Below are 15101 nucleotides of genomic sequence, written 5' to 3' on the forward strand. Positions count from 1 at the left end.
AGATTTTCTTAGATCTGTCTCCTAAGGCAAAAAAAATAAAAGCAAAAATAAATAAGTGGGACCTAATTAAATGTAACAATTTTTTTTTTACAGCAAAGGAAACCATCAAGAAAATGAAAAGACAACCTCCTGAATAGGAGAAAATATTTGCAAATGATATGACCGATAAGGGGTTAATATCCAAACTATATACATGATTCACACAACTCAATATCAAAAAAATAACCAGCCTGATTTAAAAATGGTCAGAAGGGAATTCCCTGGCAGTCCAGTGGTTAGGAGTCAGTGCTGTCACTGCCGGGGCCCAGGTTTGATCCTTGGTCGGGGAACTAAGATACTGCAAGCTACGCGGCATGGCCAAAAAAAAAAAAGGTCAGAAGACATGAATAGAGATTGTGTCAAAGAAAATATACAGATGGCCAAAGGCACATGAAAAGTTTCTCAACATTTCTAATCATCAGAGAAATGCAAATCAAAACCCCAGTGAGATACCACCTCACACTTGTCAGTATGGCTATCATCAAAATGTCTGTAAGCAGCTATACTCCAATAAAAAATAATTTTTAAAAAAGCCTATAAATAACAAATGTTGGCAAAGCTGTGGAGAAAGGGGGATCCTGGTACACTGTTAGTGGGAATGTAAATTGGTACAGCTACTATGGAAAATATTATGGAGATTCCTCAAAAAACTGAAGATAGAACTGCCATATGATTCAGCAATTCCACTCCTGGGTGTATATTCAAAGAAAACAAAAACAGTAATTTGAAAATATACATGCACTCCAATGTTCATAGCAGCATAATTTACAGTAGCCAAGATATAGAAGCAACCTAAGTGTCCATCAACAGATGAATGGATAAAGAAGATGTGATACATAGATATATCTCTTTATCTATCTATCTGTTTAATCTATGTAATGGAGTATTACTCGGCCATGAAAAAGAATGAAATTCTGCCATTTACAACAACATGGATGGACCTAGAGTGTATTATGCTTAGTGAAATATGTCAGACAGAGAAAGACAAATACTGTAATGCTATCACTTGTATGTGGAGTCTAAAAAATAAAACAAACCAATGAATATAACCAAACAGAAACAGACTCACAGATATAGAGAATAAACTAGTGGTTATCAGTGGAGAGAGGGGAGTGGGGAGTGGCAAGATATGGGTAGGGGAGTAAGGAGGTACAAACTACTGTCTATAAATAAGACTAGAAGGATATATTGTACAGCACAGGGAAATATAGTCACTATTTTATAAACTTTAAATGCAGTATAATCTATAAAAATATTGAATCACTGTGTTGCACACCTGAAACTAATATTGTAAATCACCTATACTTCAATTAAAAAATAGTAAAAACACAAATTAACATTATGAGATGTGAGAGAGAGGGATATCATTACAAGTCCTGTAAATAGTAAGAAGACAATAGGGCATATTATGAACACATTTATGCTAATACATGTCCAACTTGGACAAAATGGACAAATTCTTTGAACATCAACTTTCATACCTCTGTCAAGAAAAAATAGGTAGCTGGAATAGCCCTGCGGCCATTGAAAGAGTTGAATTTATTATTATAAACCTTTTCACAAAGAAAAGCCCAGGTCTAGATATGTTCACTGGTGACTTTTACAAAATGAAGGAAGAAATAACACCAGTTCTATACACTCTTAGAAAATAGATGAGGAGGGAATCTCTTTTGATGAGGCCTTCATTACACTAGTATCAAAACTAGAAAAAAAATTGGAAGAAATGAAAACTGCAGACCTATATCCCTCATAGGTGGTTGCATAAATACATAACAAGTTTTTAGTATATCCAATTCAGTAATACACAAAATAATAAGGTACTTCATGACTAAATGGGGCTTATTCCAAATATGCTAAGTTGGTTTAACATTCAAAAATCAATCTGTAACTCAGCATATTAACAGGATAGAAAGGAAAAACATGTTAAAAGAAAAAGCTGCTGCAGAAAAAGCATTTGATGAACCCATACTTCCATTCAATCTCTCTCTCCCCCCCCCACCCTCTCTCTCTCTATATATATGTGTGTATATATATATATATATATATGTATCAGCAGTTTAAAAATAGAAGAGAACTTTTACAATCTAATAAAGAGAATTTATGAAAAACTTAATATATCTAACAGTGACTGATTGATTGGTTCTTCTTTAAGATTGGGAACAAGGAGATGATGTCTACTCTTATTTCTATTCAACATTTCAGTGGATCTTCTAGCCAATGTAATAAGGCAAGAAAACAAAATTAGAGGAATACAGATGGAAAAAAAGAAGTAAGATTGTCTTTATTCACAGATAACATGGTTGTCTATGTAAGAAATTCTAAAGAATTTACAGACTAGTACTAGATCTGGTCAATGAATTTATCAGAGTTGCAAAATCATTGTGTAAAAGTCAATTGTATTTCTGTATACTAACAATCAGAAATTGGAATTTAAAAACAATACAATAGGACTTCCCTGGTGGCACAGTGGTTAAGAATCTGCCTGCTAATGCAGGGGACATGGGTTCGAGCCCTGGTCTGGGAAGATCCCACATGCCATGGAGCAGCTAAGCCCGTGTGCCACAACTACTGAGCCTGCGCTCTAGAGCCTGCAAGCCACAACTACTGAACCCCGCGGGCCTAGAGCCCGTGCTCCGCAACAAGAGAAGCCACCGCAGTGAGAAGCCCACGCACCGCAACAAAGAGTAGCCCCTGCTCGCCGCAACTAGAGAAAGCCCATGCGCAGCGACGAAGACCCAACACAGCCAAAAATAAATAAATAAATATTTTTAAAAAACAATACTATTTTCATACACTGAAAACTGCAAAACATTGCTAAGAGAAATTGAAGACCCAAATAAGTGAAGAGATATACTATATTTATGAATCAGAAGACTCAATATTGTTAAGATGTCATTTCTCCCGAAATTGATTCATAGCTTCAACACAGTCCCAATCAAAATACCAGCAGGCTGTTTCAAAATAGAAATTGAGACACTGATTCTAAAATATATGTGGAGATGCAAAAAATCTAGAATAGCTGAGACAACTTTGAAAAAGAACATAATTCAAAGACTTACACTACCTGATGTTAAGGCTTATTTTAAAGGTAGGTTAATCAAGACAGTATTGTTTTGGTATAATATGTATTTCTAGATTGGTGGAACAGAGTAGAGTGATTTTAAGTGCTGTTTATATGGGTATATACACATATCAAAATTCATCAGATTGTACACTTTAAAAATGTACTAAATATGTACATTTTGCCAATTATTTTAAATATAACTAAAAAATAACAAAAATTTTCAAGAAATGTAGTGGACATTCAAACTTTCATCATGTCACAGGGGGAATAGAACCAAAGAGTTAACCTCATGTCAAAGTTTCAAGCAAAAAGGAACAAAATTGTATTAATTCTTTACTCAAAACCAGAGAGAAATAGAGAAATTTATATTGGTTGTGATATAATGCAAGAATCTGTGACATTGTATATCTATGTAATCCCCGTCTTGTATAATTTAGGCTGAATGGCCTCTTGAGATTCTTTTCCCTGTGCAATTCTAAAATCAGAGCTTTGGTTTTAGTTCAAAGCTACACATATTCTTCAGAGAAATGTGAAGTTACAAAAGCATAATTTTAAAGGTTCATTGTAGCACAAATAAAAACAGATGGCCCTAAAATCTGCTTAAGGAATGTTTTATTTTCTGGCCTTCAAGGAATACATTTCTTTTCTCTTAGGGAGGAGGAACTGATAGTCTTCTTTTCAAAAGAATGAAAGGAGTTGGTGAAAACTGCTCTGGAAAATAGTGCAGAGGAAGGAGGTGCTGTTCCATTGATTATTAACATAGCTTTTCCCAGTGTTATACATGGAAGACAGTATTTAACTACAGGTTAAATGAAAATATAAGGATCCCCAAGAAGGAGCCCTGGCTGCTCTCCCTCCAGTGACTGCACCAGGAGGTCACTGCTGAACAATGCATGTTCAGAGTAAGATTGTCTTCCCCTCCCTCCAATGTCACTGCATGCCCACTGATAGGGGTGAACAGTGGCTTCAGAATGCTGTTTCTAGCCAAACCCCTGGCCTTCCCTATCTCCCAGCACTTACAAGCTTGCTGCCACTTTTGGCTTTGAGACTACCATCTCTAATCTCATTGTGTTCAAGCACCACGAGAAACCCTGGACTCCTTCGGCATCCCTCATCTCCCACAATTTAATTTCTATCTCCGTACATCCCTCTTTCTGACTCCATATTTCACTCATTTTGAAAAACTCAAGGGCTCAGTCCCTGTAAGTTTTATTTGTCTCTATCCATTTCCTTGGTGATCTATCCAGTCTCCTGGCCTTAAATACTGTCTCTATACTGATGTCTTCCAAATATCTTCCTTCAGCCTGACTCTCTTCCCTGTTTTGTTAGACTTGAGTGTCTTTTTTAAAAATTAATTAATTAGGACTTCCCTGGTGGCACAGTGGTTAAGAATCCACCTGCCAATGCAGGGGACACGGGTTCGAGCCCTGGTCCGGGAAGATCCCACATGCCGCGGAGCAACCAAGTGCGCAAGCCACAACTACTGAGCCTGTGCTCTAGAGCCCGCGAGCCACAACTACTGAGCCCATGTGCCACAACTACTGAAGCCTGCGCACCTAGAGCCCGTGCTCCGCAACAAGAGAAGCCACCGCAATGAGAAGCCTGCGCACCACAATGAAGAGTGGCCCCCAACTTTCTCTAGTTGTGGCACACGAAGAGTTGCCCGTGTGCCGCAACTAGAGAAAGTCCACACGCAGCAACAAAGACCCAACACAGCCAAAAATAAATAAGTAAATAAAATTTTTTAAAAATTTAATTAATTAATTAATTAATTTTGTTGGCTTTGCCGCATGGCTTGCAGGATCTCAGTTCCCTGACCAGGGATTAAACCCGGGCCACGGCAGTGGAAGCCTGGAATTCTAACCACTAGGCTACCAGGGAACTCCCGGACTTGAGTGTCTTATTGCCCGCTTGACATCTCTACTTACATAGGCATCTCAAGCTTAGCAAGTTCAATTCTGACCTCCTGATCTTCCCTCAAAACCTCCTTTTCTTGCAGTCTTCCCTAAGTTAATGGCAGTGCCATCCTTCCAGTTACCAGGCTCAAAACTTTGGAGTCATCTTTAAGGCTTCTTTCATATCCTATGTCCAGTCTGTTAGGAAATTCTTCTGGCTCTACCTTCCAAATATGTCTGGAACCCAGCCACCTCTCAATCCTTGGGCCAGTCTTGGTCTAAGTTAATCTTGGATTTGTGTAGTGGTCTCCTAACTGGTCTTTTTTTTTCTTTTTTTTTTTTTAACATCTTTATTGGAGTATAATTGCTTTACAATGGTGTGTTAGTTTCTCCTTTATAACAAAGTGAATCAGCTATACATATACATATATCCCCATATCTCCTCCCTCTTGGCGTCTCCCTCCCACCCTCCCTATCCCACCCCTCTAGGTGGTCACAAAGCACCCAGCTGATCTCCCTGTGCTATGCGGCTGCTTCCCACTAGCTATCTGTTTTACATTTGGTAGTGTATATATGTCCATGCCACTCTCTCACTTCATCCCAGCTTACCCTTCCCACTCCCTGTGTCCTCAAGTCCATTCTCTACATCTGCATCTTTATTCCTGTCCTGCCCCTAGGTTCTTCAGAACCATTTTGTTTGTTTGTTTTAGATTCCATATATATGTGTTAGCATACAGTATTTGTTTTTCTCTTTCTGACTTACTTCGCTCTGTATGACAGACTCTAGGTCCATCCACCTCACTACAAATAACTCAATTTCGTTTCCTTTTATGGCTGAGTAATATTCCATTGTATATATGTGCCACATCTTCTTTATCCATTCATCTGTCGATGGACACTTAGGTTGCTTCCATGTCCTGGCTATTGTAAATAGTGCTGCAGTGAACATTGTGGTACATGACTGTTTTTGAATTATGGTTTTCTTAGGGTATATGCCCAGTAGTGGGACTGCTGGGTCATATGGTAGTTCTATTTTTAGTTTTTTAAGGAACCTCCATACTGTTCTCCATAGTGGCTGTATCAATTTACATTCCCACCAACAGTGCAAGAGGGTTCCCTTTACTCCACACCCTCTCCAGCATTTATTGTTTGTAGATTTTTTGATGATACCCATTCTGACTGGTGTGAGGTGATACCTCATTGTAGTTTTGATTTGCATTTCTCTAATGATTAATGATGTTGAGCATCCTTTCATGTCTAGCTGGTCTTCTTATTGGTAGCCTTTCCCCCATCAGTTTATTTTCAACACAGCAGCCCAAGTGATCCTGTTAAAACTAAGTCAAATCATGTCACTCCTCTGCTCAAAATTCTTCAAAGATCTTTCATACCAGTCAGAACTATCACTGAAGTCTTCTATACCATTTGTACTTCTTAACCCATTACCTGTCTAACCTAACTTCTTATACCTCTCCCTTTTCAGTCACACTGTCCTTAATTAATGTTCCTTGAAACTGCCTGGCTTGCTAACATGCTACAACCACACAGCCATTGCACCAGCTATTCTAAATGCCTGTAAGGCTCTTCCTTACATATTCCCATGGCTTTTCCCTCACTTTTCAGTAAGAACTCTCCTAAGTATCCAATATTAAATCTCAGTAGCCAGTACTCCTAGTCCTCCTTCATGCTTTATTTTTCTGTATAGCACTTATCAATGTCTAACATTTAAAGTATTTTACTTATTTATTTATTTATTTATTTTTCCTCCTCCTCTACACACAAGAATATAAGTTCTATGAGGGAAGATTTGTTTGTTCACACTGAATAAAACAAGTACTAACACAGTGCCTGGTACCCCTTAGATGCTCATTGAGTATTTGCTACATGAATGAGTGAAGGTTCATGGTTCATGGTATGTAGACCCATAGGCCTGGAAAGTGGATGCCAGGTTCTAGACACAAGTGAACCCCAGCTAATTGGAAGGACAAATGTTTATATCTTCCCTAAATATCTCCAGGGAAGGATATTCCTCCACCTGTCCCATTGTTATTCATTTCAGTGTTCCTTTCTCAGTTCTTTCTCTTCCTTTACTCATGCTCTTCTCTTTATCCAAAGTGTTCTTCCTCTGTACCTGATTTCAAAACCAATTCAAATGTTAAAGCTTTTAGGAAACCTTCCTAGAATTCTCCATTTTCCAGACAGTATCACTCCTTCTTTCCTCTGTTCCCATCTTTTATTTTTTTGGGCCGCCTTTTCAGATTATTCTAAGCTGTAATGATTTCTGTTTCCTCTAAGTTTGTATAATATGTTAATATTTGTACATCTTTTACATTCTTTTTTAAAGTTTCTTTCTTTTTTTTTTTTTCCACTGTGAAGCTTGCAGGATCTTAGTTCTTCGACCAGGGATCGAACCTGGGCCCCGGCAGTGAAAGCGTCAAGTCCTAACCACTAGACCACCAGGGAATTCCCCTAGAACTATATTTTTTTAATTGGTTTTTGTGATTGTGTGAATGGTTAGACTCTGGGGGTGGGAAACACAGGAAAATAAAGCTTATGTACTGCTTCACTTGGTATGTTAAAATGGTCCTTTTGATATAAGACCGAAGTAGAATTTAGCTCAGTGCCTGGCTCATGGTTGGCACTTCATAGATGTTATCGATTTTGCACATACTGTTGTTACAGAAGTTGCTTCCTGCCTTTTATCAGTATGTCATTGTCACTAATTTGTGAGCTCTTAGGAAGGTCTGAATCCCATTATCTCATAAGATGTACTCAATTGAATTATTTGCTGCTGACTTGAAGGTTGCTTTACAATTTTATAAGCAGTGTGGAGGAGATGAGCATACAAATTTTATTTAACAAACACTTGAGCTTATTATGCTCTTGGTGCTGGTCTAAGCACTTTATTAATATTAATTTATTTAGTCCTCATCACATGAAATAGTTACTTTTTAAAATTTATTTTTATGTATTTATTTTTGGCTGCATTTGGGTCTTCGTGGCTGCGTGTAGGCTTTCTCTAGTTGTGGCGGGCAGGGGCTACTCTTAGTTGTGGTGCACGGGCTTCTCATTGTGGTGGTTTCTCAGGTTACAGAGCACGGGCTCTAGGCGCTCAGGCTCAGTAGTTGTGGCTCACGGGCTCTAGAACACAGGCTCAGTAGTTGTGGAGCACAGACTTAGTTGCTCTGTGGCATGTGGGATCTTCCCAGACCAGGGCTCGAACCTGTGTCCCCTGCATTGGCAGGCAGATTCTTTTTTTTTTTTTTTTTAATTTATTTATTTATTTTTGGCTGCATTGGGTCTTTGTTGCTGCACGTGGGCTTTCTCTAGTTGCAGCGAGTGGGGGCTACTCTTCATTGTGGTGCACGGGCTTCTCATTGCAGTGGCTTCTCTTGTTGCGGAGCACGGGCTCTAGGTGCACGGGCTTCAGTAGTTGTGGCATGTGGGCTCAGTAGTTGTGGCTCGCAGGCTCTAGAGCGCAGGCTCGGTAGTTGTGGTGCATGGGCTTAGTTGCTCCGCGGCATGTGGGATCTTCCTGGACCAGGGCTCGAACCCGTGTCCCCTGCATTGGCAGGCAGATTCTTAACCACTGCGCCACCAGGGAAGCCCCCAGGCGGATTCTTAACCACTGCGCTACCAGGGAAGTCCCATGAAATAGTTACTTTTATTATCCCATTTTACAGAGGAAGAAATTGGGACACAGAGAAATCAAGTAACTTGCCCAGTGACATTCAGCTAGTTAGTAGCAAAGCCGGGATTGAAATATAGGCATTCTGGCTTGAATCCTTGCTATTAATCAGATCCAGGGCTGAATGTGGATGATGCCATATAAGAAATACAAAGAATGTGCTATGGCAGTTCAAAGAAGGGAGTGGTCACATTAGTGTCTGATAGGGAATTAAAGAAGGTTACATGCAGGAGTTGGTGTTTTTCCTAAGCCTTGATTTGGGGTCAGCTTTTTCAGGTGCTTGGATATGGGAGAAGAAAAGGGAGACTAAAAAATTGCATATGCTAAAGCTCAGAGATGGAAAATGGAAGTAGTCCTGCTTGTAAGCATACAGTAGGAAGAGAGATAGTACAAGAAAGTTGGTTTGGGGTTAGAGCATAGGACGCTTGTGATTTGAATGGAGGACAAGGTGGGGAAGATGTGATATGATCAGAGCTGTGCTTTGTAAATGTGGGAACATTCTGTGTGGACTAAAAATTAATCAGTCAATCTAAGAAAGAAAAGAAAAATTTTATTTGAGCCAAATTGAGGATTATAACCCAGAACAGCATCTCAGAAAGCTCTGAGAAATGTTATGCTCATTAGAATTCAAAGCACAGTTATAAGTTTTTTAAGACAGAGTGCTCTACACTAAATGACATATTACTGACAGTTTACACAATCCAGATCTGCAAAAAATGGCCCCCTTACAAGATCCAGAAGCAATGTTATCTTTTAAGTGGTCTTGTTGGAGCTAGGAGAAAGTTGCATTCATGGTTAAGCAGGTATTTGCCAGTAGGGAGGTTTGGTGGATCCATAATTCCGATTCACAGTGCGCAGTAGTAGAGGGGAGAGAGGAGGCCAAAAGGCAGAGAGAATTTTTTATGTTTAAATTTTTCTTGTGTTGCCATAAAATATGAATTTTATTTCACATGTGGAATGAGTCAGTGCTGCTAGAGACTGACTATAGATAAAACAGTTATAAAGTTGTTATTGTATCCAGAAAAGAGGTAATTGGTCTTGAACTGCAGTGACAATAGTGATAGGTCAAGAGATAATTACAGAATTTGAATTGACAGAGCAGAGAAATGGCACAAATAAAATGGAAAATCCAGTATTTATATCATCATATAACAAGTGTAAGTTTATTTTATGTTCAGTAAGATCCTTTGAATATCTGGGAAATTCTCCTTTTGGTATAAATGAACATAGTTTTAAGAGAAAAAAAATCTGTTCATTCATTTCTAAAGAAATACGAAGTTTTTAAAATCTCATTGGGCTTGAAATTGACATCCAGGGAAATGATTTTCTTAGAGGCTAGCTAATTTATTCAGAATGTCTGAATCAAAAATATTTATTTATTAAAAAAATTTTTTTGGCCATGCCGTGCAGCCTGCGGGATCTTAGTTCCCTGACCAGGGATTGAACCCAGGGCTTGGCAGTGAGAGCGCTGAGTCCTAACCACTGGACCGCCAGGGAATTCCTGAAAATATTTTTAATCTGTTCAATGTAGACAAAATTGGAAACCACTTTAGCCTAATGATTTGGAAGAAATGATGGATATAATATTTTTTTAGAATTGCTGTATATGATTGTATCCGTTTCCTTCATGTGATACAAGTGTAAATTGCAAATGAGAACCTAAATTAGTCTATTGACTTCCCTAAGTAGGAATCTCTAGCTGACTTATCTTATTTGCAAAAACTTATTTAAAAGTAATCTTTGGAAAACCCTGATAGAACTGGTTTGTTTTAATGGGTTGATAAAAGTTATTGTGAGAGGAATATTTAATTATTCTTTGGATGCCTCTGGCGATACAGCTATGTATTAAAATATTAACTTTGTAAGAGCTATAAACATAAGAAAGTCAAACCAGGAGATGATGATATCTCAGAATTGTATCGATACAGTACCTAGAAGTAAATTTACCAAGGAGGTAAAAGACTTGAAACCTGAAAACTATAAAACTTGTTGAAAGAACTTGAAGAAGACCTAAATAAATGGGAAGACATCTCATGTTCATGTATTGGAAGACTTACTGTTGTTAATATGTCAATACTACCAAAGTGATCTACAGATCCAGTGCAAGCCCTATCAGAATTCCAGTGGCCTTTTTTTTTTTTTTTTTTTTTTTGTAGAAATGGAAAGCCAGTATTCAAATTCATTTGGAATTGCAAGGGACTCAAGCCAAAATAATCTTGTGAAAGAACAAAATTGGAGCCTACACACTTCCCAATTTCAAAACTTATTGCAAGGTTACAGTAATCAAAATAATGTGGTATTGGCATGGAATAGAATTAAGGTCCCAGAAATAAATTCACACATTTATGGCCAGTTGATTTTGAAAAGAATGCCAAGACTATTTAATGGTGAAAGAATAGTCTTCACCAAATGGTACTAGGACAACTGAATATCCACATGTAAAAAGAATTAAGTTGTACCCTTACTTCAAACCATGAACAAAGTTTAACTCAAAATGGATCAATGACCTAAATATAAGAGCTAAATCCATAAAGCTCTTAGAAAAAAACATGAGGGTAAGTTTTCATGACCTTTGATTTGGCAGTGGATTTTTAGATATGACACCAAAAGCACAAGCAAAAAAAGAAAAAAATACATAAATTGGACTTAATAAAAATTAAAACCTTTTGTGCATCCAAGGACATTAACAAGAAAGTGAAAAGACAACCAATACAATGGGAGAAAATATTTGCAGTCTATATATCTGTTAAGGATCTGGTCTCTAGATCTAGAATATGTGAAGAACTCTTATAACTCAACACAAAAGACAAACAGTCCAATTTAAAAACGAGCAAAGGACTTAAAGAGACATTTCTCCAAAGAAGATATACAAATGGCCAACAAGCACTTGAAAAGATGCTTAATGTCATCAGTCACTAGGGAAATGCACATCAAAACCACAATGAGGTACTCCTTCATACCTACTAGGATGGCTATAAAAAACAACAACAGTGGAAAATAACAAGTGTTGACAAGGCTGCAGAGAAATTAGAAACCTAATACATTGTTGGTGGAAATTTTGAATGGTTCATCCACTGTGAAAAACATTTTGGCAGCTACTCTAAAAGTTAAACATAGAATTACCATATGACCCTGTAATTCTACCCCTAGTATATATTCCGAAGTATTGAAAACAGTTCCTCATAACAAGTACATGTACACACATTTTCATAGTAGCACTATTCACAATAGCCAAAAGGCCGACATAGTCCAGACATTCATGGATGGATGGTTAAACAAATTGTGGTGTATATGCACAATGAAATATTATTCAGCCATAAAAGGGAATAAAGTATTGATATATGCTATACCATGGATGAGCTCCCAAAACATTATGCTAAGTGAAAGAAGCCAGACACAGTAGTCACATATTACATGGTTCCATTTATATGAAATACCCAGAATACAGACAGAATGCAGATTGGTGGTTGGAGGGGGGAATGGGAAGAAACTGGTTAATGAGTAAGGGATTTTACTTTGGAATGAATGATGGAAGTGTTTTGGAACTAGATAAGAGTGGTGGTTGAAGAACATTGTGAATGTACTAAATGCCACTGAGTTGTTCACTTTAAAATGGTTAATTTTATGTCGTGAATTTCATTTCAATACATTTTTTTGAATATAGTGATACAAGAATATAAAAGGTATCAGAACACTCATCTGCTGTTTTTCACACTGCAGTTTATAATGTAAGAAGAAGAGGGGAGTAAAAGAAAATAAAAGTTTTAAACTAGAGTTTTCAAAAGATCAAAGCCATTTAAAAAGATTGAATTAGAAAGTTTAACAAATGATGACATGAAGGAAAAAATGGGAATAAAAACAAACGAATAAATTATCATTAGCCTATTTCAACGAGAAGCCAGATTTTAGCATCAAGATGGTATAAGCTCAGATTTACTTACTAGATACAAAGTGGTGGCCGATGAGTTTTTCCAGGTTAGGTTCAGAATTATCACCTTAAATCTCTTTATAAGAACAAAGCAAAATATTAGTAAGTGATTTCATTGAAGATATCAAACATAAGTTAATAAAATTAAGAAATAATGGAGTTCATATATTTGTGGAGGAAAGCACTCCTTTGTATGGATGTAGAAAAAGAAGACAAGATAGACTTAAATATGGGACATTCTTTTGACTTAGAATTTCAGTGTATATATATTCTCAGAGAATCCAGTGGATAGGAGAAACTATTGTAATTAGCTAAACTAATTTTAGTTACTTGAGTTTAGTGCAGCAATAAAAAGACAGAAAATGAATGCAAAATGTCATGTGTTTGGGTTGTAATATAAATCACCTATAAACTATAGAGAGAATTCAACAAGTATGTGAATTTTTACTAATAGTGACTGATTTTTCACTTCGTTTTCATTATTTGGTAGCTCCTTTGTCACTTTAATTAAATAATAATATTCTCTTTTGTCTGTGAGAAGTTGTGGCGTTGTGCTATGTCAGACACACCAAAAAATGCCCATTCTTGGCAGAACAAGAAAGTTAGCCTTCTTCTTTGATTGCAGATGATGAAAGCCATGAACAAGTCCAATGAGCATGTCCTGGCAGGAGGTGCCTGCTTCAATGAGAAGGCAGACTCTCATCTCGTGTGTGTCCAGAATGATGATGGCAACTATCAGACCCAGGCTATCAGTATTCACAATCAACCCAGAAAGGGTGAGTGTTTGAGCTGACTGAGGTTGTAAGAATGGAAGATTGTACTGGAACTGGAGAGTTGGATATCTCAGCCCCATAACACTCACTGTCAGAATAGGTTGACCACAGTTTGATTAAATTAACCTTTCCAAGCTTATTCTTTAGGAGTATGTTGACTACCCAGACTTAGAGTTGCAAATGGGATCTCTGTTATTGAGGGGAGCATCTTGAAAATACTGCCTCAGGACACTGACAGAGCCAGCATTGATATTTGAAGGTAGAAGACTTGGCCCCATGGTGAGAATATGCTTAGGTAGATTTAGAGCTTTTTGAATGACCATACCCAAAGAATGTTAATTAAATTAATAGGTTGACAGGATTCTGAAGGAAGCCTTCTAGATTCGGTGGTACTCAGAATGTGGTCTCATCACTTAGGAGATTGTTAGAGATGAAGACTTCATACCCCAGATCTGCTAAGTCAGAATTTGTGTTTTAGCACAATTGCTGTGTGATTCAAATACACATTAGAATTTAAGAAGCATTGCTCAATGTGCCATTTCCTAAAGTGTCTTATCAGCGTCTATGGTTTTTTAAAATATTCACATAAATAAATAAAAGTTTCGCTTATTATATTAGACTGAGAAATCCTATGTTAAACAAGTTTAAGCAGATTTCTTTACTGCAGGACTTTTCAGAGCCTTTAACAAACTGATGTGTATTGTGATTTTACAAAAGCAGGATAGTGCCTAGACCTTCCCAAATTTATTTGACCATGAATCTTTTTTTCCCTCAGAATATCTCCTAAAACTAGCTGTCTTTAGTATGCTTTATGAAACACTTCTCTAGTAGACATACTATAGGTCATTGTCTTCTGTTTATTTTTTAAATCAGTTGTTTAGTACAGGCATAAAAGGTACTGAGCACATGTATATTCAAATATAATATCTAAAATAGGTTGGTGATAAATCCACTATGCTCCCTATTAGTCAAATCATATCTATAATATTTGAATAAGTTCTGGATATCATTAACATAATTGGTGATAAAACTAGAGGGTCTTCAGAGGATGATTCAAGGCCTGTGAGAAGTTTAGAAACTAGGTCAAAGGAAGACCTCTTGAATAAAGTATAAATGTTTAACCTGGAAAAGTACAGATTGAAAGAGGGTGAAAAATAGCTATCTCTATTTTTAAGGTTTTCTATTATGTGGAAATAATATTCACCTTACCCTCTATAGCTACAAAGGACCAAAACCAGCACCAGTGGGTGAAAGGTACAAGGATCTAGATTTGGGCTCAATTTGAGAGCACACTCTGTAGCACTGAGAGCTATCCAGAAATAGAAATGGTTGCCTTGTGCTTTGCGGGCTCCCTGTCACTAGGAGTCTCTCACAAAGGCTGGATCACCTACCCATTAGAGATACTGTAGGGCCAATGGGTAGGAAGGTGGAATAGCTCAGTCCAGTTTAAGATGTGGAGAAATAAAAAGTGTAGTGCAGTTTTCATAAAGCTAAATGTAATTAAATATCCTTTCTTTCATGAAGAGGTGTTTGTCTTTTAAATGTGTTTGTTTTTTTAATAGCTCCACTTGGTAAATAAAATAGTTGGCAACCATATCTCCATATTCAAAATATATTTGATTTAAAAAAAGCAATGAATTAGATGAGGGGTCAGCAAACTTTTCCTGTGAATATGATAAGTATTTTAGGCTTTGCAGGCCTGTGGTCTTTGTCGCCA

At 37.3% G+C, this 15101-nt stretch overlaps 1 protein-coding gene across 5 annotated transcripts in view; it reads left to right on the plus strand.

Moving 5' to 3' along the window:
* Positions 1-15101, plus strand: part of ZFYVE9 (zinc finger FYVE-type containing 9) — a 187430-nt gene that overhangs the window by 161039 nt on the left and 11290 nt on the right. For all 5 annotated transcript variants that reach the window (XM_036833828.1, XM_036833820.1, XM_036833838.1 and 2 more), the window contains one exon: positions 13237-13387. In XM_036833828.1, coding sequence (XP_036689723.1) covers positions 13237-13387 — 151 coding nt within the window. The remainder of the gene's footprint in view (positions 1-13236; positions 13388-15101) is intronic.

Source organism: Balaenoptera musculus, chromosome 1 (genome assembly GCF_009873245.2).
Source record: "Balaenoptera musculus isolate JJ_BM4_2016_0621 chromosome 1, mBalMus1.pri.v3, whole genome shotgun sequence".
NCBI classification, from domain to species: domain Eukaryota; kingdom Metazoa; phylum Chordata; class Mammalia; order Artiodactyla; family Balaenopteridae; genus Balaenoptera; species Balaenoptera musculus.